Raw genomic sequence first — 26,234 nt, 5'->3', positions numbered from 1 at the left:
GATGACCCTAAACTCTGACCGGGATTCAGCTGGAAGCAACTCTTTAAACTTAGTCAGAGAGTGTTCCAAGAATTGAAATTGTAGTCGCTGGTTGGAAATCTGAAGCTGGAGCCCTCTGTTAGAGTAGACCTTTCAGCCAAAGAGGTTCAGCTTCTTTGCCTCCTTAGATTTTGAATCTGATGTGGGCTGCGCCGGCTGAGGATGGAGAGATGACTCTATGAGGAGTAGTTTTAACCTAAAGTCTCTCTCCTTTTTGGTTCTTGGGCGGAAATCTTGGCAAATCTTGTACCTGTTGGTCTGTTGGGCCTTCCCCAAGCACTTTAAGCAAGAGTTGTTGGGGTCACCATGGGCATAGGCTTCTGGCAGGACCCGCAGTGGGGGAAACCCCAACAGAAACATATCTAACTATAAAAACTTCTTGAAACACTAACACTAAGTTAACTATTTACAGATACAAAGAGAAAGACCACTAGAGGATCGAGAAAAACACAGCTCCAAAGCCTGTCATGGGCGGTAAGAAGGAACTGAAGAGACGGCGGGTTGGCAGGGACCTATATACACCACCACGAAGGCACAACTCCAGGGGGCTCCACAGCCGACCCGACGGGTATGGCTAGAGGAAAGTCTTCTGACGACTCTACGCAGCGCACGCACACCTACTTGGAACTGATATGAGCAAGCCCTGGAAGACGAACAACCTATATTAAGATGAAGATGAAAGTATGTATCAGTAACTTCAGAGCCAAAAAAAAAAAAAAGTGTAAATACCTGACCACCATTGCCCGTATTCCGGAGATGGTTGTGGAGAAGCTTTGTTGCTCCATCCTGAAATGTTTTTGGTAAAGCACCCAGTAACATTGTGAACTCTGGGGTATTTAGTTCAAATAGGGCAATCAGCACTGACTGTGCAGCCTAGAGCAAAAAAATATTAATGAAAACTATATGTGAATTTTTGTTTTAAAAATGTTAGATATTGAAAATTGCTTTATTTTACCAGTAAGGATTCCAGAGAAAGGAGTAATCAAAAAAGATGGCAGAAATGCAATGTTGATTACCTAATTTAATTAGATAAAAACTTCAAGAATAAAGGTATTGGCAGACATGATTAAAAAACCAACAATGGACATTTGCTGGTCACACACTGATGACCCTGGTCAGGAATCCTCAGCCTTTTACTTCCCATGATCCTCCTAGCAACAAGTCATTTTGAGATATTCTCCCAGAGCGCTTTGTGCTCGTAACAACAGACAAATTAAATGACAAAGAAAATGGCATAATGACTTATAAGTGACTTTGGCATTAAAACAGAATCATTCCCAAATGACAGAAGACTCATATTTACCAGTATACCTCAGACATGATGGGAGCCAGCTTGCTATACCTGCCTCTTCCCCAGAAACTTTCTGGTGAGCTCTCAGGTGGTTGTGACCCACAATTTATCAACTGAGAATCCTTATTTTTTATTTTAAAATTTAGCAAATAGATGTGTTAACCTGGAGAACAGTAGGCATAGTTCTGTGGTCTGATCATAGGTCTTTATCTTACACAGACTCCCCCAAGATCACATGGGGAGTCATTTAAACTCTTTCTTCCTCAGTTTCCCTTATCTATAAAAAATGAACAATAACCTTGTGAGGTAAATGTCATTAGAATTAATTTAGCAAATTGGAAAACACTTTGAAGATTAAAAGTAAAATTTGAAATATTAATATTAGAGCGTCTGCTTTGCTGCATAATTTTTCTGATTTTAAGTTTTTATTAGTTAGGCAATTTATAGATCCTCCCCACATTTAGGGAGTAAATACTCGTTTTTAAACTGGTGTTTTAAAATTGTTTTCCTTGACTTGTATCAAAAGCACATCTCTTTAATGACAGTAGAATGTAATTAGTTATGCAGTGTATTTTTTAGCTAACTTTTTTTTAGCTGATTTAGTATCATTTACACAATTTAGTCAGTGCTGATTAGAGAGGCCAAAAGGTTTGTCAGTGTGGCAAGAGGCCAGTCACATATCAATGAAAGGCAGGATATTGTTGAATTACACAGACTTATTTAATATTTTAATTCTGGTATGAAGCTGATTCCAGATTAACAACTTAAATCTATCAACTCACCAACAAGGTCTGCCATGCACTGGACAGAACCAGCGCCTAATGTTTGAAAAAATGATAGACAACTTGCTTAAGTACCAAAATATTTAAACAAGTAATTTAGAAAATTCTTTCAGATATTTATTTGTCTCTTTTTCTCTCCAGAGTAATGAACTGTAGTAACTTTAAATTAAGTGGAAAGCTAACATTGAAAACATACATCAGCACACATTCATGGTTGTGTTTAAATATAATTAAGTAAAATATTAAAATCTTAAACATAAATTTGCTGTGAACAACTGCTCTTCACTGGTGAATGGCTACATGTTTAAACCTCTTTCTCATTCCTGTCCTAGTCTCTTCACCTCAATGCAATTTGAGTTAATAAAAACCAAAGGGAAACTGATAGATTCATCAACTCCTAACTGGTTAGACTAGAAGTGATTCATTGATCTCTTTGCCAGTTGAGACATAAATCCCCCCAGAACTCTAAAGTTTCCAGATTGTACCTGTTGCTAATCTTATATGTAACCTTGTGTTATCACTGTCACTCTTATCTTCTCTCTCTTCTCTATTGTATTCTAAGCTTTTACCCCCAGGCATCATTCAAAATGATTTACAATTTAAGCTTTCTGGGGTAGAACTGTATTTTATACTCGTACAGAGCCCATCACTATAAGGCTCGTATCCTGCCATCTCGAGGTAGTGCGGCTTCTAATTATGCACATTTGGCTACTGAAGGCGACTGAGAAGTAGCATGTGTCAACATGTTCCTATAATCGGGGGTCAAATTGGGAAATAAAAATGGTATTCCCAAGGTCTGCCCACAAATGAAGTTTTATTTTGGTGTCTCAGGTGGAGCTACATTCACAGCAGATTTTCATAATGTAATTGTCTGGTTTTTTTTCTTACATGCTTTGACCACCAATCAAAGAGTTATTAATTTTGATGTTTAATTCATCATTATTTTGCTTCATAGTAAACCAACCCTCTCGCAACTATTGTTTCAGGCTGGTTGTATACTGATGCACATATCACTGCTTTGGTTTATGTACTATTGCCCTTAAAAATTTGACCTTTGAAACTAGGCTGCTAGAGACTTTTCATTAAAAAAAACAAAAACAAACCCAAAATAAAACTCAAAACACAACTGAGATTCTGGAGCACAGAATGCTAGCCTCCAGAGAAAAGTCCCAGTTCAACGACCAATAGCAAATGGTCCTTTGGAAATGCTCACACTGGGAAAAGGTCATTTGTACAAAGTATGTGGAAAAAAGCTGCTTTGTTTTAATATAATAGAAAAGTTCATTTAAAAAAGTTACCACCTATTAAAAATAGAGAAAGTTGCTGTGAATGTTTATGATATATCTAATTTTTCATTCAAATCTATTTAAGTGAAAACCATTTAAAAACCATAGTTTAATAATGTCAGGATATCACTTTCAAATATTTATTGGTGTAATCTTGAAGCTCAGGGCAACTGGCTATTGCAAGTGGCTCTCTGATGGTAACAAAAACTAGGATGAGAAAAGGTAATTATATGTAGTGTTCTAGATGATAAAGCTCATTGACAGCTCCTCCATGATTCAGTTAACTATTGACATAAGAACCCATACGAGAGATTTTAATCATCAGATCAGATAGAATGCCACGTGCCTTACGACTTAAACTTTACTGATTTAGGTGAAAGAGACCCCTGAATATAAAGCTCTAAAAAAGTGTTATCAGGTCTTGAAAAATTCACTAGCTCAGGGTGAATATGAAACTTCTCTGGGCAAGTGCCACCAAACCCTACAGAATCTTAAGCTTTCATTTAAAAAAAAGATAAAGTCCAGGTTTTTCAAAAATGATGCCTAAAGTTAGGTTTCTAAATAATTATTTATGGATCTACTGGATGGTCACTACTCCTCAAAAATATCAGGCACTTTAGGTGCCTAAAATATGAACATAGGAACCTAACTTCAGGCACCCGTTTCTGAAATGATTGGCTTATGTTTCTAGGCTTCGGCGGTTTTGAAGTTAAATTCCCAAATGCGAACCAAGCGCAAAGTGAATTAATGCTGTCTTCCTTAGTCAGCAGCCTGCTCCTGTACCTCCCATGCTTAAAACTTTGCCAAGAGAAAGCAGAATGAAAATTGACCAGAGTCTGATCAGTTTCCATTAATGTTATTAAGAGTCCCGTGTGCAGCTCTGAGATCTACAAGAATAGGGTCATACTTCATTCTGCTGGTGCTTGAAAGCTCTGAGCAGAAGCAGAGGCAAGCACTGGAGCTAGCTGATGCAGGCGAGGAATCAAAAAAGGAGACTGAGATAGAGTCAAGTACTGAAAAATCCCACCTAGCCTTGTAACAACTAAGGTTTTGGGGAGGAAGGACAGCGTGGGGGAAGAGAACCAGAGTACGCATGTCTCCTCTTCCCTTCCAGCAGCTGCGGCGTTTAATGACTGGTAACCTAAGCAGCTCTAACACCTAAACAGAGGCAAATCTGAACGATAATTAGCATTATGAAACACCACCCAGGAGGAATACCATCATCAACTTCCCCCTTCCAAGATGCTAGAGGGACTGGTTTCTCATTTGGGCACTGCCTATGGGCAGTAAGACCCCCAGTGTTTTACATTAGTTTGTGGCTAGTATATGTCTGACATTTTCAAACATGAGAAATCAGAACAGAGAAATACTGCAGCAAGATTCTGGAGGGAGAAGCAGAAGAAATGTGGGGAGAGAAAAATACTGAAGAGGAGGTAAAGGGAGAGAGACAGTTGAGGAGGACAAAAAAAGTAAACAATAAAGATAACGCAAGATTAGACACAGTATGATCTACTATAGTAAGAAAAAGCGAAGTTTAACCAGGAATGGAAATAAGACAGGAACCAAAACAAGTGAGACGAAAAAAGTAGACTTGCTGAATACTTGGAGATTATATTACTGTATCTGCATTTCACTGGTATTTGCCAAATAATTTATTTGACAAATATACTGTGTGTCAAACTACTCTTGCAAATATAGTCTTTGAAAAATACCACTGAAACTTGCCAAACATTGTTTAAAAATATTTTTCTATTAATTTTATTCCTTCCAAAATGTGTTAGCATTAAATGTAATAATTCTGGATATTCTTGTTATCCATATAAATGCCCAAGTCATAGAATCATAGAATATCAGGGTTGGAAGAGATCTCAGGAGGTCATCTAGTCCAACCTCCTTCTCAAAGCAGGACCAACCCCAACTAAATCATCCCAGCCAGGGCTTTGTCAAGCCAGGCCTTAAAATTTCTAAGGATGGAGATTCCACCACCTCCCTAAGTAACCCATTCCAGTGCTTCACCACCCCCCTAGTGAAATAGTTTTCCCTAATATCCAACCTAGACCTTCCCCACTGCAACTTGAGATCATTGCTCCTTGTTCTGTCATCTGTCACCAGTGAGAACAGCCAAGCTCCATCCTCTTTGGAATGCCCTTCAGGTAGTTGAAAGCAGCTATCAAATCCCCCCTCACTCTTCTCTTCTGCAGAGTAAATAAGCCCAGATCCCTCAGCCTCTCCTAATAAGTCATGTGTCCCAGCCCCCTAATCATTTTCCTTGACCGCTGCTGGACTCTCTCCAATTTGTCCACATCCTTTCTGGAGTGGGGGACCCAAAACTGGACGCAATACTCCAGATGTGGCCTCACCAGTGCCGAATAGAGGGGAATAATCACTTCCCTCAATCTGCTGGCAATGCTCCTACTAATGCAGCCCAATATGTTGTTAGCCTTCTTGGCAACAAGGGCACATTGTTGACTCATATCCAGCTTCTCGTCCACAGTAATCCCCAGGTGCTTTTCTGCAGAACTGCCGCTGAGCCAGTCGGTCCCCAGCTGGTAGCAGTGCATGGAATTCTTCCATCCTAAATGCAGGACTCTGTACTGGTCCTTGATGAACCTCATCAGATTTCTTTTGGCCCAATCCTCCAATTTGTCTAGGTCACACTGGACCCTATCCCTACCCTCCAGCATATCTACCTCTCCCCCCAGTTTAGTGTCATCCATGAACATGCTGAGGGTGCAATCCATCCCATCATCCAGATCATTAATGACGATGTTTGACAAAACCGGCCCCAGGACCGACCCCTGGGGTACTCCGCTTGATACCGGCTGCCAACTTAGACATTGAGCCGTTGATAACTGCCCGTTGAGCCTGATGATCTAGCCAGCTTTCTATCCACCTTACAGTCCATTCATCCAATCCATACTTTTTAAACTCTTTGAATCTCTCTAATATCGGGCCTCAACAACATCTTGTGGCAATGAGTATTACTGTCTTACTACATGCTGAATGAAAAAGCATTTACTTTTAGCATTTTTTAAATTTTGTACTTTTTAGTTTGATTGAATGTCCTCTTATTCTTGTGTTATGAGACAGAGAGCAGAAGCTCCCAACCTACTTTCTCTATGCCATTTCTTATTATATGTTGCACACAAAAAACTATGTTAAAAGAACATCAGTGTTACAAAGTCAAGTACTCAAAAGTAAGGAAATGCCAGCACAATCTTAATTCTGCCCCCCAGTGCACATGTATTATGACACAATCTTTAATTACATGGTCACATACTATTTTTTCCACAAGGCCCATGCCTCATTCAGTACACGTGATGGATAGTGCTCACTTAATGAGGAGCTATTCAATATTTTGCTTTCCAGTCATTGCTCAATGTGTGGCCCCATGCTTTTACTGCACACTATTCGAACTGCTCTCAAGACAGAATTATTAATTTCCTCATGGGCTTTTCTATGGCACTTAGATACTATAGTGATGAGTGCTTCACATAAACATTAATTTTAACTTCACAACACTCCGTTGAGATGAGGGGATATTACTCCCATTTTACAGATGGGGAACTGAGGCAGCAAGATTAAGGTAAAAAGTTACCACTAATCTGAGAAGACTGGGCTCTGATTTTTCACAGTATTAAGCACTTTATATGGTCAAAACACAGCTTTCCACAGAATTAATCATTGCTGTTAGTGCTCAACACTTCAGCATATCAGATCACAGAGTCTCAAGCTGGGCATCCAACCAAGCTGTGACATCTCTGCTCTTGATTCTAATGCCCAACACCACCCTGGAATGGACCACCTGGGAGTAGCAATTACAAGAAAAGTCCTTTTAAACCCCCACAGCCCTGGGCTGGAGCACATTCTCTTTCTATGAGGATGGTGCATGCTCAGTCTGGTGAGCACAAGGAGCTGTGAGCTGTTTAAGCATGCTCAGCGAGGATGGAATCTTTGGAGATTTTAGCTGCCAAAATCAGCCATGTGCAAACTACAATTTTCAAAGGCTTATAACTTGGCCAAATTTGGGCAGATTTTCACAGGGACAGCAAAAGGCATATCCATGACACAAACAAACGCCCCTGCCAAATTTCAAGCCCCTGCTCCAAAGCCCATGGACACTAATGTTGTTCAAAGAAATGGTCACCAGAAATTTTTAACATGGGCAAAATGTATTTCTGCATTACCTCATTCTTGGAAATGGCTGAACAGTTTTGGCTGAATTTTTCCAAAAATATTCAGCCTGAGGAAGACACCCAGCATGTAAAATTTCAGTCCAAAAACTCAAAGCTTGGCAAATTTATAAGCAACTGGAAAACAGGGTGTTGGGGCAGGAAATGTTAGGAATCTTTAATAACAGAATTTGTTTCCAGCTACTTTTATCATATCCCCCCTAATAATCTCTTTCTTTTAAGGTAAACAATCCCAATTTTTTTCACTTTCTTCGTAGGAATTTATCCATACTCTAACAATTTGTTATTCTCTGAACTCCTTATAATTCTGCAATATCCTTTATGAGAAGGGGTGACCAGAATGGCACACAGTATTCCAGATGAGGCTGTACCACTGATTTGTATCATGGCATTATAATATTTTCCACATTATTCAACATGCCATTCCTTATGCACCCTAACATAATGCTTGCTTTTTTGACCACAGCTACACATTAAACAGAAGTCTTCGTTAAGCTTTACATAATGATTGCCAGTCCCTTTCTTGAGTTGATACTGTTAATTGAGAATCTTGTGAGGTGTAAAAGTAGTTTACGTCTTCCCGCCAGCGTGCACTGCTTTGCATTTGTTAACACTGAACTTCATTTGCCATCATGTTGACCATTCATCAAACTTGGTTAAGTCACACTCTGAAGTTCTTCAACCTTCTCTAGACTTGAATAACTGATTAACTTTGTGTCATCTGCAAATTTTGCTACCTCATTTTTTTTTAAATACACTCTTTCTAGGTCATTACTAAACATATTAAAACACTGAAACTAATATGGAATCTTGAGGCCCATTGTTAACTTTTTACCATGAAGAAAACTGACCATCTATTCCTATAATTTTTTCCCTGTCTCTTAGATAATTTTTGCCCATGGTACTATTTAGCCTCTCATCCCAAGACTAGTTCGTTTTTTTGGTAGCCTCTTGTGAGAAACCTTGCCAAAGATTTCTTGAAAGTCTATATAAATAAGAAAGTTGACCGACAATCCATTACAATTAAACGAAGGACAAAACAAACTTTTATTTCTTTTAAATTTCAGGAGGTATGGTAGCATAAGTATTTTTCACATGGTTAGTATGTTTCATCCTTGGACTTGTAGGTTTGGGTTAAGTTTTCAAACTGATTATTATTTATTATTAGTGTTCCTTAATGGGCTCTAGTTAGTGTTATTATGTAACCAAGTTACAGGAGAATAAATTTCTGAAAATGTTTGAAAAAAATATTTAAAACTGTAACAGACAAAAAGGGTTTACATGTAGTTCATTTAAAAACAACTGCTGGATATCAGCATATATCATACAAAATTAGAAAAGGATTCAAATACCTCATCTTTTACTAAAATGACTCCCTCCCCTTTTATAAAGTTAGTTAAAAAAAGGTGGGGGGAGTGATAAGCAACTTCAATGAAGTCTTAATGGTTAAAGAATATTATGCTTGTCTGGAGAACACCTGCTTGACCAACTTTTTGCCATATACTGCTATACATTTTGATGACTGAGTAGATTGATGAGATCCTCCTCACTATTTTAATGAGCAGTTTAATTCAGCTGATTGTCCAGTAAGCAGGAGCATTTTGTTAGACTCCCCCACATCCTTTGTTTTCAATATCTCCAGATTCTCAGTAGCTTAACAGACTAGGAGTTTCAGCATGACCTGGGAGGACAAGGAAAGCTGAGAAAAGGGATCTGAAGAAGAGTCTGGACAGAGCTGGTGCAACAGGTAAAGTACATGATTTTGGGAGCACTGTTTTGGATGGACTGATGGACAATAAGGCTAGAGTTAGGCAAGTTGGGATTGCTCAGTTGAGGTGATAAAGCCTTGGACAAGACTCAACAATGGGAATGGCAAGGAATGATGGACTTTTTTGAGCAGCTGAGGAAAAAATAGGATTCAACAGTTACTGTAAGTGGAAAGGGGGGGAGAAGTGGAAAGAATGATTGAAAGAGGACACTGAAATTAAGAACATAATTGAATATCATAAACCTATACGCTAATACAATACTCGCCTTTTAAAAAAGTTACTTTCCATTTTCTTGATAAATGATGATCTAGTTCACAGAGAAATGTACCAAGTTTCCTAAAGTTCAGCACCAATTTTTGTTTGCACACAACAAATGAAGTTTCTTTTTACAGACTTTGTGAAATCTGCTCTTTTTGTAAATTTGTATACTTTTACACGCTTATGGGAGAAAAATGATACTAAGACTGTCAGCGCCAGAGGGACAATGATGATGGTGGAGTTTCTAACAGGAACAGAAAAGGGTAGGTTGAGGAGAAATTATTTTAATGTAGGTTAGTAACAGGTCCGCCATGAAGAAAAAGCGAGAAAGAGCAGAGGTAGATCTACAAATGATCAGCAAAGACCAGATAATTGTAATCATGTGATCAGACTATGTCTCCCCAGCAAAAGACAAAAAAAGAGAGAGAGGTGCCAAGCTCTAAGGGAGTGAGAAGCTGTCAAAGGAGGAGTCAGAGAAGTCTCTCAAGTCTGGTGGTGGGAAGTTGGCATAAAATCTCAAGAAGAAAGGGGTCACCCAAAAAGATAAACAACACAGAATAATCTGTTAGTGAAAACCAAATCTCTTCTTTTTAATCAATTTTTTACTGGGAAACAAACCCCCTCTCACTTCCTGCAAAAAAATCTCTGTAGAATGTGTATTTTAGTTTTCCACAGCAAATGTTACCAACAGTAGCTTTTGTATGAAGAGTTCTTTGATGCCAAAGTAGTAGTTTTATTAAAATGTCAGCTTCCTATTGTCACCAGCTCAACAATTACTCTTTAAATCCTTTTGTCAAATACAAAGAATGTGCAAAACCAGATGCAAACATTCAACCAGATGAACTATAATTTTAGTTTCTTACTCACCCCTCCTGCGATCAATGTATCATTACTGGGCTAGAAAGTGGCCTTTGTTGCAGTAATATTAGTTAAAGCTGTCTAGAGACGGCCACTTAAGTAAATTTAACTGTCATACCAAGTGTTTTAAACAATAGTATTCCTTTTACCCTAAGATAGGTTCCTCCCAACCACCTAAAATATAACTAGTACTGTCTAGAGCTTTAAATTGTATAACATTTAAGCTCAAATATTTTAAAAAAACACACCTTTATCTTAGTCTAGACAAGGCTTTATTTTATCTATTTTGACACAACATGCTTTAATGTAATCTGTGTATCGTGAAATGGAGTAGGTTCTCCATACTTTTAAAGAATGAACCTACAAAGAATTTTTTGTAGGATTCTTTTGTTGGAAAAATTGTCAAATTACAAAACCCTAAGAAATTTTTTTTGTTAAAGCATTAGTTAGGAATATGGTAACAACCCACATACAAATACCTCCTAACTATGATAGGACAATCAGAACAAGTTTCAGCTTTAAAAACTACTGAAGAAAAACTGTGAAAGACTAACTACATATTTTAGCATGAATGGACTTACCTTCCTAACATCTGAACTTTTCGGTTCTGTTGTCCAGGTGATGATCCGAGATACCGCCAGCCTAGTTTCACTTGAATTTACGAAATCCCCTGGGTCCATCTGCTGTGCAAGAGTCTCTATGTATTTAAGAATTGCAACTTTAACCTGCAAAGGTAAGCAGAGTCAGGTAAATAGATAAAAACAAAAATGTGCTGCAAATATGAGTGTACTCAAGAAACAGGGTTCTAGTTATTTAGAACAAATAATCCAGAATGGCTAATATAATGGGACAAAATGAGATACTTTTTTAAAGTGAATTAAATATTGGCAATTTTATCAGAAGTCTTTTAGCTGATTTTAAAACCAATTAAATGGAGTCAATGTTTTTGTTTAATATCCATATCATATCTATAATCTGTAAACGAATCTTCTGTACTAACAGACATCTTAATTCTCACTAACATTAAATAAAAATACTAGCATACTGCATGTGCAAGTGTTTAGCCATTCACTTTGTATTTAGTTTGTTTATACTTGGCATAGGGAGCACCACCTGATGAATTGGAGAGGATATATACAGATGTAATTGGCTTCTTCCAGTAAACTGTATACAATTTGCACTCAGAATCCCCTGGCAGTCCCTTTAGCAGCAGAAATCTATGCTGAGCATTAAATATCTTGGTTAGGGGATAAATTTTGTAAAACATCTTCCTATTAAAAACAAACCATAACGGAAATATAACTGTTACAATAAAGCAGTGCCAGTAAGTAAGCAACAATACACATGGCAATCAGTACACATACTTTTCTTTGACGGAATTCATTACATTAATGAATGCCAGTGTGTTTATGAATAGGCAAAAATGAGACAAGGAAACGGGGTGGGTGATTATTTGGATGATCTGGTTTAACTTTTTAGCTGTTTCTATCTCCATTAACTCTGGTGCTAGATCTGAGATTATGCACAGTAAAATCTGAAAGATTTTTTTAAAAAATGTGTTTGTGGCTTGCACTGATAACTGTTCTGAATAAACTTGGATCATTTAAAAGCTTCCCTCGGTCATCCTAATATTTCAGATATATAAAAAATAAAGCGTGTCAATGCACTGAGTGACAAACATGTGAGTGGCAGGCAATGAAACCAGATGTAATTTAGCCATACTAATTTTTTCTCCCTCATGCTGGCTGTTAAGTCTTGCCTTCTTTGAAGTTACACATAACCCAAGAATTGAAGCTTTTTGTGATACATAAGTCAAAGGAAAATACTGCTGAGAACCTGGCAGCTAAAATTTTTTCTTTTTGAGATACAAATCTTAAAACTATTTATATTTTGCAAAATGTAGATTTCAAAACACATACTAAAAACAAAACATCTCCGTTCTAATATCCAATCAAATATAATTGTGTGCGTATACTGTTTCCTCCCCCACAAGGCTAATGAGCATTTTTGTGTCATTTTTGTGACATTGCTGTGTCCATCTGCTAATGATATCTTAAATGTAGATATACCTTTAAAACCAGATGCTGCAGTTAGAAACCAATGATAACACGGTGCAAAAATGCACCCAGCTATCTGTACACAAAAATTCCTAAGAACAAGATATAAGGTTTACTAACAGTTAAAAACTGTGAAGAAAAGCACTCCCAATGGAAGTAGAGTCAAACTGTCTTCAGGAAAGATGGTGGCCCCTATGCGGTCTACAGACCGGGAGGAGTACTGAATAGCAGGTGAGCAGAAGTAGGAACCATCTAAAGGGCAGCTTGTGACCTCAGTCCCATTATGAACAATAAAAGATGGCAGTCATTTTGAAAGAGCTTAGTTCTTCATGAATTTTTTTTGAAAGAGAACATTATTCTTCGGTGTCTGGAAACTTTCTATGTCGAAGAACAAGAAAAGATGACCATTAGAGATATGTTACTTACATTGTACAGTGACTGGAGTTCTTCAAGATGTTTGTCTCTATGGGTGCTCCACTTCAGGCAGGCATGCTCCCTTTGAGCCTTTTGATTGGGGACTTTTGGTAGTGTCAATTCAGTCCGCACATGTGCCCTAGCTAACCTTGTGCCCTCTATTGAGGGTATATAGGACAGTGTCAGATGAGCTACCCTCAATTCCTTCTCTACCACAAAGTCCCGCAAAAGCAAAGACTCCAAAGCAGAGGGGAAATATGGCAGGTAGTCGAGGACAAAAGACAAATGACTTGAAGAACTCCAGTTACTGTGTAAGGTAAGTAACTTCTTCTTTGAGTAATGTCCCTATGGGTGCTCCACTTTAGGTGATTCCTGAGCAGTACTCCCTAAAGGAGATGGGTGCTTTGGAGTGCAGCCTACAACTGCTGAAGAACAGCAGTACCAAAAGCAGCATCTGCCCTAAAGGCATGCATGAAAGTGTAATGTTTTGAGAAGGTGTGAATCAAAGCCCATATGGCAGCTTTGCAGATTTCTGCAATGGGAACATTTAATAAAGATAGCGACAAACACTGATTTTGTAGAAAGGACTATAACCTGAGGAGGAGGACAGACATTAGTCACCTCATAGAAAAAAAGAATGCAACCAGAAACCACTCAGTCTTTGGGGTGAGAGTGGGGTCCCTTTAACTCTGTCCATGAAAGAGACAAATAATCTTGGGGAGACCCTAAAGGGTTTAGTCCTGTCCAAATAAAAAAACTAATGTTCTCCTGGCATCTAAGGTGTAAAGACTGCCTTATTCTCTAGTCTGGTGAGGCTTAGCATAAAAAGTGGCAGCTGAACATCCTGACTGATATGGAAATCCAAGGTTACAATAGGTAAAAACTAAGGATGTGGCCAGAGAAGTACCTTTTCTTTATAAAAACAAAAAATGGTCTGGCGGGCTCAGACATAAGAGTCCCTAGCTCGATTCTACCAATCGAGGTAATAGCCACCAAAACGGCACTCTTCATGGACAACTGGTGAAGCGAACACCTAGCTAGTGACTCAAAGGGTGGTTTCATTAGAGAACTGATTCAAATCCCACATTGGGGTGGGTTCAGTGACATGGGGGAAAAGGTTCATTAACCCTGTGATGAATCAAGATGTGGTACAGTGAGCAAATGTTGAAAACCCTTCAACTGGGCAATGGAAAGCTGTGACAACTGTTAAATGGATGGAACTCAGAGAGACACCTGAGTTCTTCAAACCAAAAGATAATCCAAAATGTCCAATAGGGAATAGTCAACAGGGGACAGATGCCACTGGGTATGCCACTGGTGGAATCTCTTCCATTTCTGCAGGTATGTTTTCCTAGTACGAGCCCTCCTACTGTTCAGCAACACCTCTTGTACTTCTTTCAAACAGGTAAGAGCCATTTAGAAGCCAACCCTTAAGGCGAGTGCTGCGAGGTTGAGATTAATTTTTCCCAAAACTTGAGCCAGCAAGTCATTATTAAGTGTAATGGTGGATGAGAGAGGAAGGGAACCAAAGTACAGGAACAATATTTGTCTTGGCCATGCTGATGCAAATATTTTCTGTTGGTGGCAGTGGTGAAGAGATCTATTCCCAGATAGCCCCAAATAAGTTATCTCCCCCTTAAGTGAGTTCCCATTTGTGATCCTGGCAGAAGTACCTGCTCAGTTTGTCTGTTATGGTATTCTGGAGACCTGGTAAGTATGGCTGAGATGAAGATTTGATGGGCAATGCACCAGTTCCACAGCTTTAGAGCTTCTACACAAAAAGAGGATCTTGCTCCTCTCTGGTGACTTATGTAGTCGATGCTGGTCCTGTTGTCTGTCATAATTCTGATGGATTGCCTCTTGATCATAGCTGGATAATATTTGCATGCATATTTGACTGCTTTGAGCTTCACCAAGTTGATATGGAGAGTAGATTCCTAAGCAGTATATTTGTCTTCAATGGTATGAATGAAGATGCGCTGCCCATCCTATTAGCGTGTGCATCTATTTCTATGGTCACCGTGGGGGGAGGCAGTGTGAAGGGGACTCCTGTGCAGACCACATATGGAACTTTCCACCAATCTAGTGGCTTTAAGTCCTTTCAAGGGATCGATGCTAAGGCTAGGGGAGTGATTCCCCTGCTTGTGTACACGTATTTAAGCTAGCTCTCATTGAGATAGTGCAAGTATAAACATTAGTGTACCCGCGGCAGTACGGGTAGCAACAGGAGATGCATGGCTGAGCCCTGCCAAGTACATATCCACTTTTTTTAGATGGGTTTGTACTTGGCATGGCTTAGCTGTGCTTCTGTTTCCACTGCCCATGCTATCGTGGCTATACTACTATTTATACTTGAGCTAGCTTGATGAGAGCTACCGTGAGTATCTATAATCACCATACATCTAGATCGAGGCACCATGTCAGATGTATCCAGGGAGGCTTGCAACGAAGTCCTTGCCAACAGTTGTACTTCTGTGATGATCACTTGAAATTGCTCTCACTGCTTTTGTGGTAAGTGGTCAATAAAAGAATTGATCTTTCCATAATTAATGTAATTATATTTTGTGAGTATAGCTTGATAATTGACTATTCTAAATTGTAACAACACAGAAGAGCAACATTTGGAGCCAAACAAGTCTAGCTGTTATTGATCCTTGTCCTGTGGGGTGGATCTAGAGCAGTGTTGTCTATTTCATTCATTCACACCATCGATCACCAGTGAGTTCAGGGCTGGGTGTGTGAACAGGAGCGCATAACCCTTGGCAGGAACACAGTATTTCTCATCTGTCCTCTTACAAGTTGGGAGTACAATAGCTGGGGTTTACCAAGTTGTTTTGGCTGGTTCCAGCAAAGCCATGTTTACAGATAAGGCTAACCTACCAGAGGAGGCAGTATGGAGAACAACTATTAGTTTGTGTTCGATCTCACGAGTCCAAAGGGATATGACTTTTTTTCCCATCAGTTCCTGGAACTGCTTGACATTATCTGCATACGATGGCGGTGAAAGCATTATTGCATCACAGGGTGAAGAGGAAGAGATGTTAGTCTGTACTGCAGCTTCCTCATTAGCCCTTTGTTCCTGATCCTCAAAGGATTATTCCTGGAGAGACTGACAGAGAAGAATACATGATGTCTTCTCTGATGCTCCCCACAAGTGGAACTCGGTGCTCTGGAGAGTTGCTCCATATAGGCTGCCCACAGATCCTAAAATGACTATTTCCCTATATAGGAAAGGGAGGGGGCAGGGAGAGTAACTCATGGTTGTTCAAACCAGGAAGAGTGCAAGGTGACCCATGCCTTGAAGTTTCCCTCACAGACCAAGTGTCAAGAGACTGAGCTCTAGGTTGATAACTGAGCAAACACTGGACAGTAATTGGAGGGTCAGAGGAGCTGCCCTCGTCATTTACTAGAGAAGGGGTTCTCAACCTTTTTCTTTCTGAGCCCCTTCCCCAACATGGTATAAAACTCCAGGGCCCACCTGCGTCACAACTATTTTTCAGCCCCACTGCAGCAAGGCTCAGGCTTTGGTTTTCTGCCCTGGGCTGAACCAGTCTCGTGTGGCCCTGCTCACAGCCCCGCAAGGGGGCCATGGACCTCTGGTTAAGAACTGCTGCTCTAGAGGGGAGGAAGAAGATGGGGCATTGAAATATGGAGTATGTTTGCCCTAGATTGTACCACAGAACATGCCATTACCAAGGGGTGATGTGATACTAGAGACACGCAAGGTTCTTGTACCAAGAGTCTTTCCTCACTCATCAGCACAGGGGCTCCATGTTCAGGCATATGAACCTGAAGCGGAGCACCCATAGGGACATCACCTGAAGAAGAATCTAAAATTTTATTGAAGAAGAAAAAAACAAAAACAAAAAAAACATACTACCCATTGTACCATATCTATGCAAGATTCACCTCTCTTCCAATTTTTGATAGACATACAACTCCTGAAATGAGATCATTCTGGACCCCCCCCCCCCCCAAAAAAAAAAAAAAAATGTGTGCGCGTGCGTATATAAGAGTGCTACATTTTGTAAAGAACCCAATTTCAAATTAATTTTATTCTCAGATAATTCATTCAGTACTGAAAGAATTATACACTGTAGGTTTGGGGAAGACACAGTGTATTCTTCACATGCTTGCTTTAAGTACAAAGCTCAACTCAAATTTAAATACTTCCCCTGCCCCCTCAAACAAGTACCTTCATGCTTTTTACCATGCCGCCTCTCAATTGTGGTAGACACTCCCTGTATGCAAAGCTGCCTCATTATCTTCCTTCAAATTCCCCCTTAAAACTCTCCTTTGATGTGATGCCTACAAAAAACTTGACAACTATTACTGGTATTCTGAGACCACCGCCTATCACAATGACCAGTATTGTCTTATTGTTTCCTTGTGCTCCCCCATGATCTGTCCGTATCCATCTGTTGTCTCCTGTCTTATATTTGGATTGTAAGCTCATTAGGGCAGGGACCATATTCTTGTTCTTTGTACAGAATCTAGCACAATGGGGTCCTGGCCCATGACTAATGCTCCTAGGCACTATAGTAATACAAATAAATAATAAATAATAATAATAATCAGGAAGCTGTTACCAGCACCTCCATAATATTGTAATTACTCATACATAAACAAGCCACATTTTAAACTATTGTAGAGCATTTAACAAATAGCTTTCCACATGAGGCCACAGATGAGATGTCATTGGCTCTGTTGCCAACTAAATGCTGGCAGCACTAAGTTGTGTATCTCTTTCTACAGATTCAAAAAATGCCATTATTTATATGTCACAATACCTACACAAGAGGTCAGTTCTTGGATAAAGAGTAGCTGGCTGAAACTCAACCCTAGACTGAGCCCCCACCTCTCAGAGCCCCCTTTCCCCTCATTATGCTTACTATAATGACAATAGGTGGGAATGTGTAATGCTGACTAGCCATTACTTATTTTTAAACAATTAACACACTTACGTCTGGCTTAAGAAATATTGTTACCAATCCCTTCTCATGTGGTCCTCTACATGTCCTGCTCATGAAGAGGACATCTGATTGTGGTCACCAAGAAATTTTGCAAGAAAGCATTCACCTCAGACTGGAATCTTGTACTCTGACCTCCGATTGAGATAAATTATTGGTCCATGATGATTACAGCCAACATGTTAAAATCTCTAACTGAACATGGATGGTCCCTGAGGCGAAGCAAGCGGACACTGAACCCTCAAAAGACTCTAAGAATATGGAAAGAAAGGGAGGGGTGGAGGCTCTCACACGAACGACACCTGAAGTTGTATCCTGCTCTCTTCCCTGGACCAGACAAGGAGAAGAGAAAGACCCTAACCATCAGATAAACCAGGGTTCTCAAACTCAAATCACCATGAGGGTCACATGAGGACTAGTATATTGGCCCGAGGGCTGCATCACTGAAACCTCTTCATACGACGATACAAAAGTATAGTCAAAAATGAAAAAAATGAAGAATAATATAGTATGTTATTAAAAGTCACTGTATTAACTTTTTTAAAACTGTAATGCGAAGAGGGGTTTTAATAAAATATAAACAGCTGTAACTATTCCTTATGTGGTCTGTAACACTGATGATGATCTACACTAACAGTCTATCAACATAGCTGTAACGGCAGGAACTTTTTAAAGTAATTTTTCATACAAAATACGTTGCCACTTTTAACAAATGTTCTTCCCAACTACTCACAGCAAAGAATCAAACATGCTGAACTTCATACCTCAGACTGCTCATCTAGTCCATGAGGCCCTGCCCCTGACCCACCTTTTCCCACCCCCATTCCAACCCCTTCCCCAAATCTCCACCCCAGCCCTGTCTCCTCCCCTGAGTGTGCCGAATCCCCGCTCCTCCCTCCTGGAAAGTTTTAAGTGCTGCCAAACAGGGGGTGGGGAGGAGAGCTTGGCTGCCGGTGGAGTCAGTGCCTATGGCGGGCTGCAGGAAATAACTCTGTGGGCAGCCGCGTCTTTGAGACCCCTGAGTTAAACAAAGCCTGAAGTTACATCCCCACATGCAAAACAAGCTGAAGTTATTTGCAACAACTAATTCTCAACTAAAATCAACCACATGATTTAGAGACTCTAAGAAGCCAATGATGTGAAAGTGTTTTCGTGTAGATTTTTAGAAATGTCTGAATTCTCCAACTTTCCAGTAGAGACAGGGTTGTATGTGTGTGTCACTAGCAGTTTCTACAGGTAGACACTAAAAAACACAAATCTGTTATTAGTACAAAAAGTTAGTTTGGGTTAAAAGCTCCAAAGCTGCTAAGTGCTTGATTTAAGAATCACTTTTGCATTTATGTAATAGTGTCAGGAAGACAACAGACACTATTAGCGTAGAAAGGGGAATAAGCTAAGTAAATAGTTTTTAACATAGGTTGTACGTTCAGAGAAACTTAAGGTGGAACACTAAAGTGGGAAACTACACAGAAATCATTCTAAGTGCTATACTTCCTTAAAACAAGAGTCCGCTTCTGTCTTTAGCAAACTCTTAGCTCAATTCATTGGATTTAAGAAAGGTTTTGTCTTTAAATTTCTTGTGAAGTACTGAAGTTATTCTTTTATTAATCTTATACATTGATTTAATTAATCATTATAGTAACTGGGGAGGAGCCAGATAAATTGAACCACTGATTTATTGACTGTATTTCAATTGTAATCTTGAGCTGATAATTGCACTGTGTTAGATTAGATTAGTTTAGGGAAATAGGAAGTAAATTAATTAGTAACATATATCACTTATTTGTATTTGTTTTCTTATTTTTGTAATAAATCCGTAAAAGCATACTAGAATGGCTCCTCTCTCAAAACTTCAATCTGGGAAAACAACTTACTTAGAGGTAAAGGTAAATACACTGAGTAGTCCTGGTCATGCATTTTATTTATTTGATTAAAATCCTGTTCAAACTACTACATAAGCATGATGCATTTGCCCTACATCATTTATCACTGTCCCTGATCAAGTAATATTCGCTAAAAACCTTCATTTTTTCCTTCCAGACCTGGCCAGTATTTTTTATGTATCTGTCACCTTCAAACTGTATTTCTTTAATTCATTGTATGTGAAGATGAATGTGAAAATACTGTAAAGACACTAGCTGGTACAAAACCTGGCTGTCTGCCTCCTACTTGGACTGGGTCTGCAGAAGCACATCATTCCTGTTTTCTGGATCCCCCACTGGCTCCCAAGTCTACCTCTGAGGCCAGTTCAAGGTCCTGCCTCTAATTTTCAAAGCCATTAATGGGTCATGTCCCAGCTTCAACAGAAACCATATCGCTATGAACCATGGAGACAGCTGTGCTCCTTTGAACAAAACACAGAACACAAAGTCCAGGACACACAGTGTGTGAGCCAGAGTCAAGGCACTCTTGGCTCAGGGAGATGTGTCTGTAAAACAAATTCCAGAAGAGATGAGCTATCCAGAATCTGATGACTAGTAGGTCATGCTAAAAGACTTTCCTCTTTGATATAGTTTTGCCATCATAACAAGAATGATATTTCCAATAAACTCCACTCCCTCTCACCGGTACATAACCATCCCTTCAAGAAGAGTTTCTGAAAACCAGAGAAGGGAGAAGAGCTGGACTCCATCAAGTTCAAAAGGAATCTTGCTATGCCAATCCAATTAACTCTAGGAAGCACTCTGAACTATGGGGATCGGTACCAGTACAAAATACTAACACAGATAGGTAGAATCCTTAACACTATTACTATATTACATTTTTGATTACTTCTAATAAACATGTTCTCTGGCTCTTCAGTGATAGTAGTAAGTTTTAGGAAGAAGTTGAGGGGTAGGGAATGGGGTATGATAAGTTCTTGGATTTTTGAAGACAAGATTATTGCCTGTTAACGGCACACTTAACAAAAAAGGTAATATTTAAAAAATTCTTTAAAAATCTGTTTGAAACTACTAATATTGAGACAATCATTTGAAGCCACAGCTCTAAGAAAGAGGTGGCTTCTCCAGCCAACTTCTATTAGAGAAATCTTATATTTCTCTAACACTGATGAATCTTTATGATAACTGCTCAATATTGGTTCCCTAAATCAGTCTTTTTTTTTTTAAACTTTCTTCTCTGTCATCAGGAGAATGGTCTTGGCCTTGGCTTCCTCGGTCTTAAGCTCTGGCTCCAAGTCTTTAAGGAATTCCACTCTTTGGACCTCATCCTCATACCGGAAGTCCATGCTTTCTTTCAAATCTACAGCATAAACTTCACAAAAGGGAGCATATCGTGCTTTAGTAATTACATCAGAATTTTATGGAGAAAGTAACTCTCAGCAATCGACGCATTAATCTTCCTGCAATAAACCTCTGTCTTAAGGACATGTTACAGAACAAATTGTGTGATTTCATTACTATTTCATCTGTTTTCTTCAACAACTCTGATCAGATCATGAGATAGCAGCCGCTGTTTAATACACCGCCACAACGTAATAGTAGTCAAAGTATGAACTGTCCTCAGAGTGAGTAATAGTATACATTTTATTGTGCTGCAAACAAAAAACAAAAACAAAAACAAAAAATGAGGTATTTGCATGTGACTTCAGCCCCACTGTGTACAGGAAAAAAGTGTAATCTTGTGCATTGTTATGTTGCATAACATTCCAAATTGTGTAAAAAATTTTCGTGCAGGATAGAGCAGAAAATTCCAGTTTCGTATATGCTTGTTATTTCCCCAATTTGCCTTATTTGTAAATCTTATTAGGATTTACAGCATTTATACCAAAGTCAACCTTTTCTCTAATTGTACACGTCCTACAGAAATCAGTTAATTTTAGGTTGTACCACCATTTCTATGTCAACATATTCGTAAGCTGTGAAAATGCGTGCATATATAATGCAACACATTACTTTTAGAAAAACTTAACAAATAAAATAATGCACTAAATATAAAAGTAATATGTTTTTGAATGAAAATTTAGGTACATGTGTTAATATTAACATTATTTAAATTTTAAATATGCCCATAACCTACAAGATGAAGTAGTTTAGGGAAAAACCTTCATTGTCAGAACTACATCCAGAAAAGAAGATTGGGAAATCACAAACATAAAATGAGAAAAGACTTGATAGAGTGAGTTTGCATAACCAGCTTGGTGTTAGGCGGCCATATTTTTGTTGCTTCTGTATTCACTGAAGTGTGGTCTTATCAGGGCTGTTTTTGCAACAAATGCTCTGTAACTAGTATATCACTTGAACTTGAATATCTGCATGCTTAAAGTTTCTTGCAAAGGTTAGTAGCCATAGACGGATGCATACAAATAAAAATTATCAAACATTGTAAAGTTTTTACATAGGGTTAAAAAAGGCAATAATGCAGACAAAAAACCTTGGAGCTCCAAAAAGAGCGAAGCTGGTCCTGCAGCGCTGGCTTGACTGTCTGAAAGTTTATAAAAACAAAATCCACCAAGTGAAAACCTTTTTTGCAATACAAATTCAAACAGTAAGACAAAGCAAATTTCTATCAACAAATATTTCATTTGCAATTTAGACTTGTAAATTCTTACCTTCAAGCTGGGTGTTTGGGTCTGGTCGACAGTGAATCTCATTAAAATACTGAATTGGAGATCGTTTGGAAAAGATTCCCTGCAAAATAAAGAAATCAGGCAAAATGCATTACTTGCACAGGGCATGCATTTAGTAACTGTAGAGGTGGTCGCTCTAACTTAAAGGCTCTCTCTATATTAATTAATCAAAACTTCATCTCCCTTTCAAACTACAATATACGCCTACTTGTTTTAATCACTGGGTAGATATGCTATATCATACTTTCAGAAACATTCAGCTAACGTAGAAAGAACATATATCAAAAGTTCTTACTACTTTCAAGCAATTACATGTGATAACATGTAAGACAAACAAACTCTCTCAAGAGTGTATGGCTTATTAAATCCAATCCTGCTAGGATGTGCATTTCATAATCTACAAAACTGATTCTGTATTCATCTTTCAATGTTAAGCATTCAAAACGGCCGGGACAATTTGAATTCTTTAAATTAGCTGATATTTAGAAAACCACCATTACTACATTTGTTACATTTTAAAGCCATCAACAGATTCTGTTTTGGGGCCAATATCCTTACAGTACAGTAAGAGAGGTGTGGGAATATACTCTGGTGCCAATCAAAATTACATGCACATTTTTGTCAGCAATGTATTACCTTGTGACATCAAGTGCCTTTTGAACTTTTGCTTGTACAGACCCAAGCAAATCAGCACCCATTTTCTTCAACAGCTGTGTCAACAACACAAACAGCCAATCCTGTAGATCTTCTTTATGGACCTGGATGAAGTCGACCAAGGTCTCCAAAAACATGCTGAACACCTAAAAGAGGCAGAGAAGGGAAAAAGAGAGAGGGGTGGGGGGAAGAAAAGGAAATGACATTGACCTGTGTTGAACTCACAAATGATGAAGAAAGCAGTAGGGGAATCAAAGGCAAACAGAGGCAGTGATTTGCAGCCAAGCAGGAAAACAATCTGTCTTGCTTTTCATTGGTCTCCGTGATACAAGAGAATATTGCTATTCAACTTCAGCTGAAGTTTGACAATTAGCTATTCCATGCAGTATCATTGGGTAAAGAAATGTTTACTGTGATGGCTGGCACAACTTTATTTTTTAAATTTAAAATTCTTTCCACTTCAAGCTTTATGTAATTAAGTCAGTTCTACGTTGACAATAAAATTGGCTTCTCTTTTTAAAAAAAGCAAAGAGGCCACAGAAAGCTTAATTAAAATATGAGCTGTGGAGATCTGCATCAAGAGAATGCTTGTTCCTTTCCACAGAAGATTTGGAGAATGGAACAGGCTCCTCCGTTCTTGCAGCATTCTGAAACAAATTATTCACACCAGTAGAGGAAAAACGGCAGTACATTTTTGATTATGATGTCCTTTGGAAATATATGGAATGTTAATCTTTCTAAAAACATATTAGCTACTATCTATGACATTTTGGAACAGTGGTGTTGGGAAGCAAATATTCATGAAAATGATCTATGAGTACATTGATGCTGCATGGTGCCCCTCCCACCCCCCATAGCAGCAATTCTCAGAGTCCAGGTCAACTGACTTGGGCTTGTGGGGCTCATGCTCTGAGTCTAAAAATAGCAGCACAGATGCTCCCACTTGGGCTGGGGCCTGGGCTCTGAAACTCAGCCAGGATCTCAGAGCCTGGACTCCAGACCGAGTGGGAACATCTACACTATTTTCAGCTCTACTAGCCCAAGACCTATGAGCCTAAGTCAGTTGACCCGGGCTGAGAATTGCTGCTGCATTTTTTTATCCAGTGTAGATGCATCCTATGTCAATTTGTATATTGCAAACTGCACCAAATGTAAGTGTGGATGACAATTTTTTTTTTTTTTTTTTTTTTACAAATTTCTAAACTTATAGTACAACCTTAAGATCAAGAAGTATTTTAGGGTTGGGGTTTTTTTTTTTAAGTGTATGTATATAAAATTTACCGCTAGGTGGCATTATTTTTCTTTTTAGGACCTTTCACTAGCTTTTGGATTTGTGTGTGCTTATGCTGGAGTGGAACATACATGTTCTAGATATACAATTTGTATGTATTCTGCCAGAATTCCAGCCTAATCTAGGCCATAACACATACTGTTGCATAAGTTCACTAAAATTACTTTTTAACACCGATGTCATAAGGTCATTAAGGTAAATATACCCAACACACTAAAGGTCCAAATCCATATGATTAGTTTACAAGTGTCCATTATTAGGTATTTGAGGCTGGCACTTGATTAATAGGCACTGGATGCCATATACATTCAAATTCTCTCAGGATCCTACAGACACCAAACAGTATAATCTTCAGGACTACTTTAAATATTTTAACTATTAAAAACCATCTTCCTGTCCCAAATAGGTAAAACGTTCCTCAAGAGAAAACATCTTCTTCCCCCTCTAAAATGAAATATTGTAGGGTGTATTCTCCTCCCTTCCATCTATTGTCCTTGATGTTTCTCTCACTGGGTGAAGGCTGAACATTACTCCAGTGCTGCTCCTGGTCGGGCAGTTACTCAAGAACCACATTAGAAGATCCCCACACCCAGCACTCCTACCCACTGATAATTCCAGGGCACTGAAAACAAGAAAATAAGCTATCAAGCTCAAGACTTTAACTCCGATTCCACATAAGCAATAGCACACAGATTTCTGTGTAGGCCATTCTAAATGTGTTTTGCAGAATTATTATATCTGTACATACAAATCTCCAAACAGTAGTACTGGAAAGTCAAATGATCAAATTATGTCAATTAATCTGTCTGAGTTACATATAACTATAAGCAAACTGGATTTGTAACAGGGCTTTCCAAGTGCCTTTTCTTTGTCCCAGAAACTCCATTAGATTTGGCTGAAATACCAACCGTTAAAATATCACTATTTCCCTGCTGTCACTTGCATTCTTCAGGAATATTTTGGCAACATGTCAAAATAACAGAACATGAGCATTCTAAAGAGCTGGACCCATGCTGCCACCGCAGCAGTGCACACATCCCTGGGAATACCAAAATAGCTGTCAAAATAGCTATAGTGGGGAAAAGGGTGATAAGAGGGCCAAGCTGGTCTCCCCCCAGGCCCAACACAGAGCTCCAGTTGCCCATCTTTACCTTTTTCCTCTTTAAACACAAAACAACAAACCTAGAAAATTACTACAAAAAACTGTTTTAAAGAGTGTTACTTCAATTGAAAAGTTGAGCACGCAAAAGTTCGGAAATGTGATATTTAACATCACCTGGGGAATTCTGCTCCCTGTACATGTACATTATAGTAAGGGTAAAATTGTAATTTGAAATTTTGATAATCCATGGGCCTTAAATTTCTACATAGACTTATAAAAACTCTAGAAAATGGGACTTGGGTGCTTTTGAAAATTTTATCCACAGTCCTTTATTACATGATCCCATACTCCACTCCCCCCACCCCCAGGACCCCTGCCTCAGTGCACAGGATGGATGCCCAAGGAGGAAAAATTAAGGGTTTATGGTTAATCTTACATCAGGCATTTCCTAACTTTTGAGCATTTAACTTTGCAATCTAAATAACACCCTTAAAGCAGCATTTCTGTTTGTAAATATAAATACATATATATATAGATATATCTATATATAGAGAGAGATATAGATATATAGATAGGATGTGCAACATGGCTGAATTAAGATTGCTCTCTCCGCTGTAATATTTGGAACTACCTGACTTCTGAATGTTTGTTTCTCAAACTTAACCGTATGTTAACACTACCTTTTTTTTGTTTTGCATTG

The 26,234-nt window shown here is 38.8% G+C and overlaps 1 protein-coding gene across 50 annotated transcripts in view; it reads right to left on the bottom strand.

Annotated features, from left to right (window-relative positions):
• Nucleotides 1–26,234, bottom strand: part of CLASP2 (cytoplasmic linker associated protein 2) — a 273,178-nt gene that overhangs the window by 41,861 nt on the left and 205,083 nt on the right. For 29 of the 50 annotated variants that reach the window (XM_043540698.1, XM_043540702.1, XM_043540703.1 and 26 more), the window contains 4 exons: nucleotides 23,124–23,287; nucleotides 22,470–22,548; nucleotides 11,058–11,201; nucleotides 769–912 (listed from right to left, as the gene is read on the bottom strand). In XM_043540698.1, coding sequence (XP_043396633.1) covers nucleotides 769–912; nucleotides 11,058–11,201; nucleotides 22,470–22,548; nucleotides 23,124–23,287 — 531 coding nt within the window. Of the gene's footprint in view, nucleotides 1–768; nucleotides 913–11,057; nucleotides 11,202–22,291; nucleotides 22,343–22,469; nucleotides 22,549–23,123; nucleotides 23,288–26,234 lie in introns of all 50 variants that reach the window. The other 21 variants (XM_037890139.2, XM_037890148.2, XM_037890167.2 and 18 more) reach the window with 1 other exon arrangement.

The sequence above is a fragment of the Chelonia mydas genome, chromosome 2, assembly GCF_015237465.2.
Source record: "Chelonia mydas isolate rCheMyd1 chromosome 2, rCheMyd1.pri.v2, whole genome shotgun sequence".
NCBI lineage: Eukaryota > Metazoa > Chordata > Testudines > Cheloniidae > Chelonia > Chelonia mydas.
Note: the sequence above shows the minus strand (reverse complement) of the source record. Positions and strands in the feature narration are given on the sequence as shown.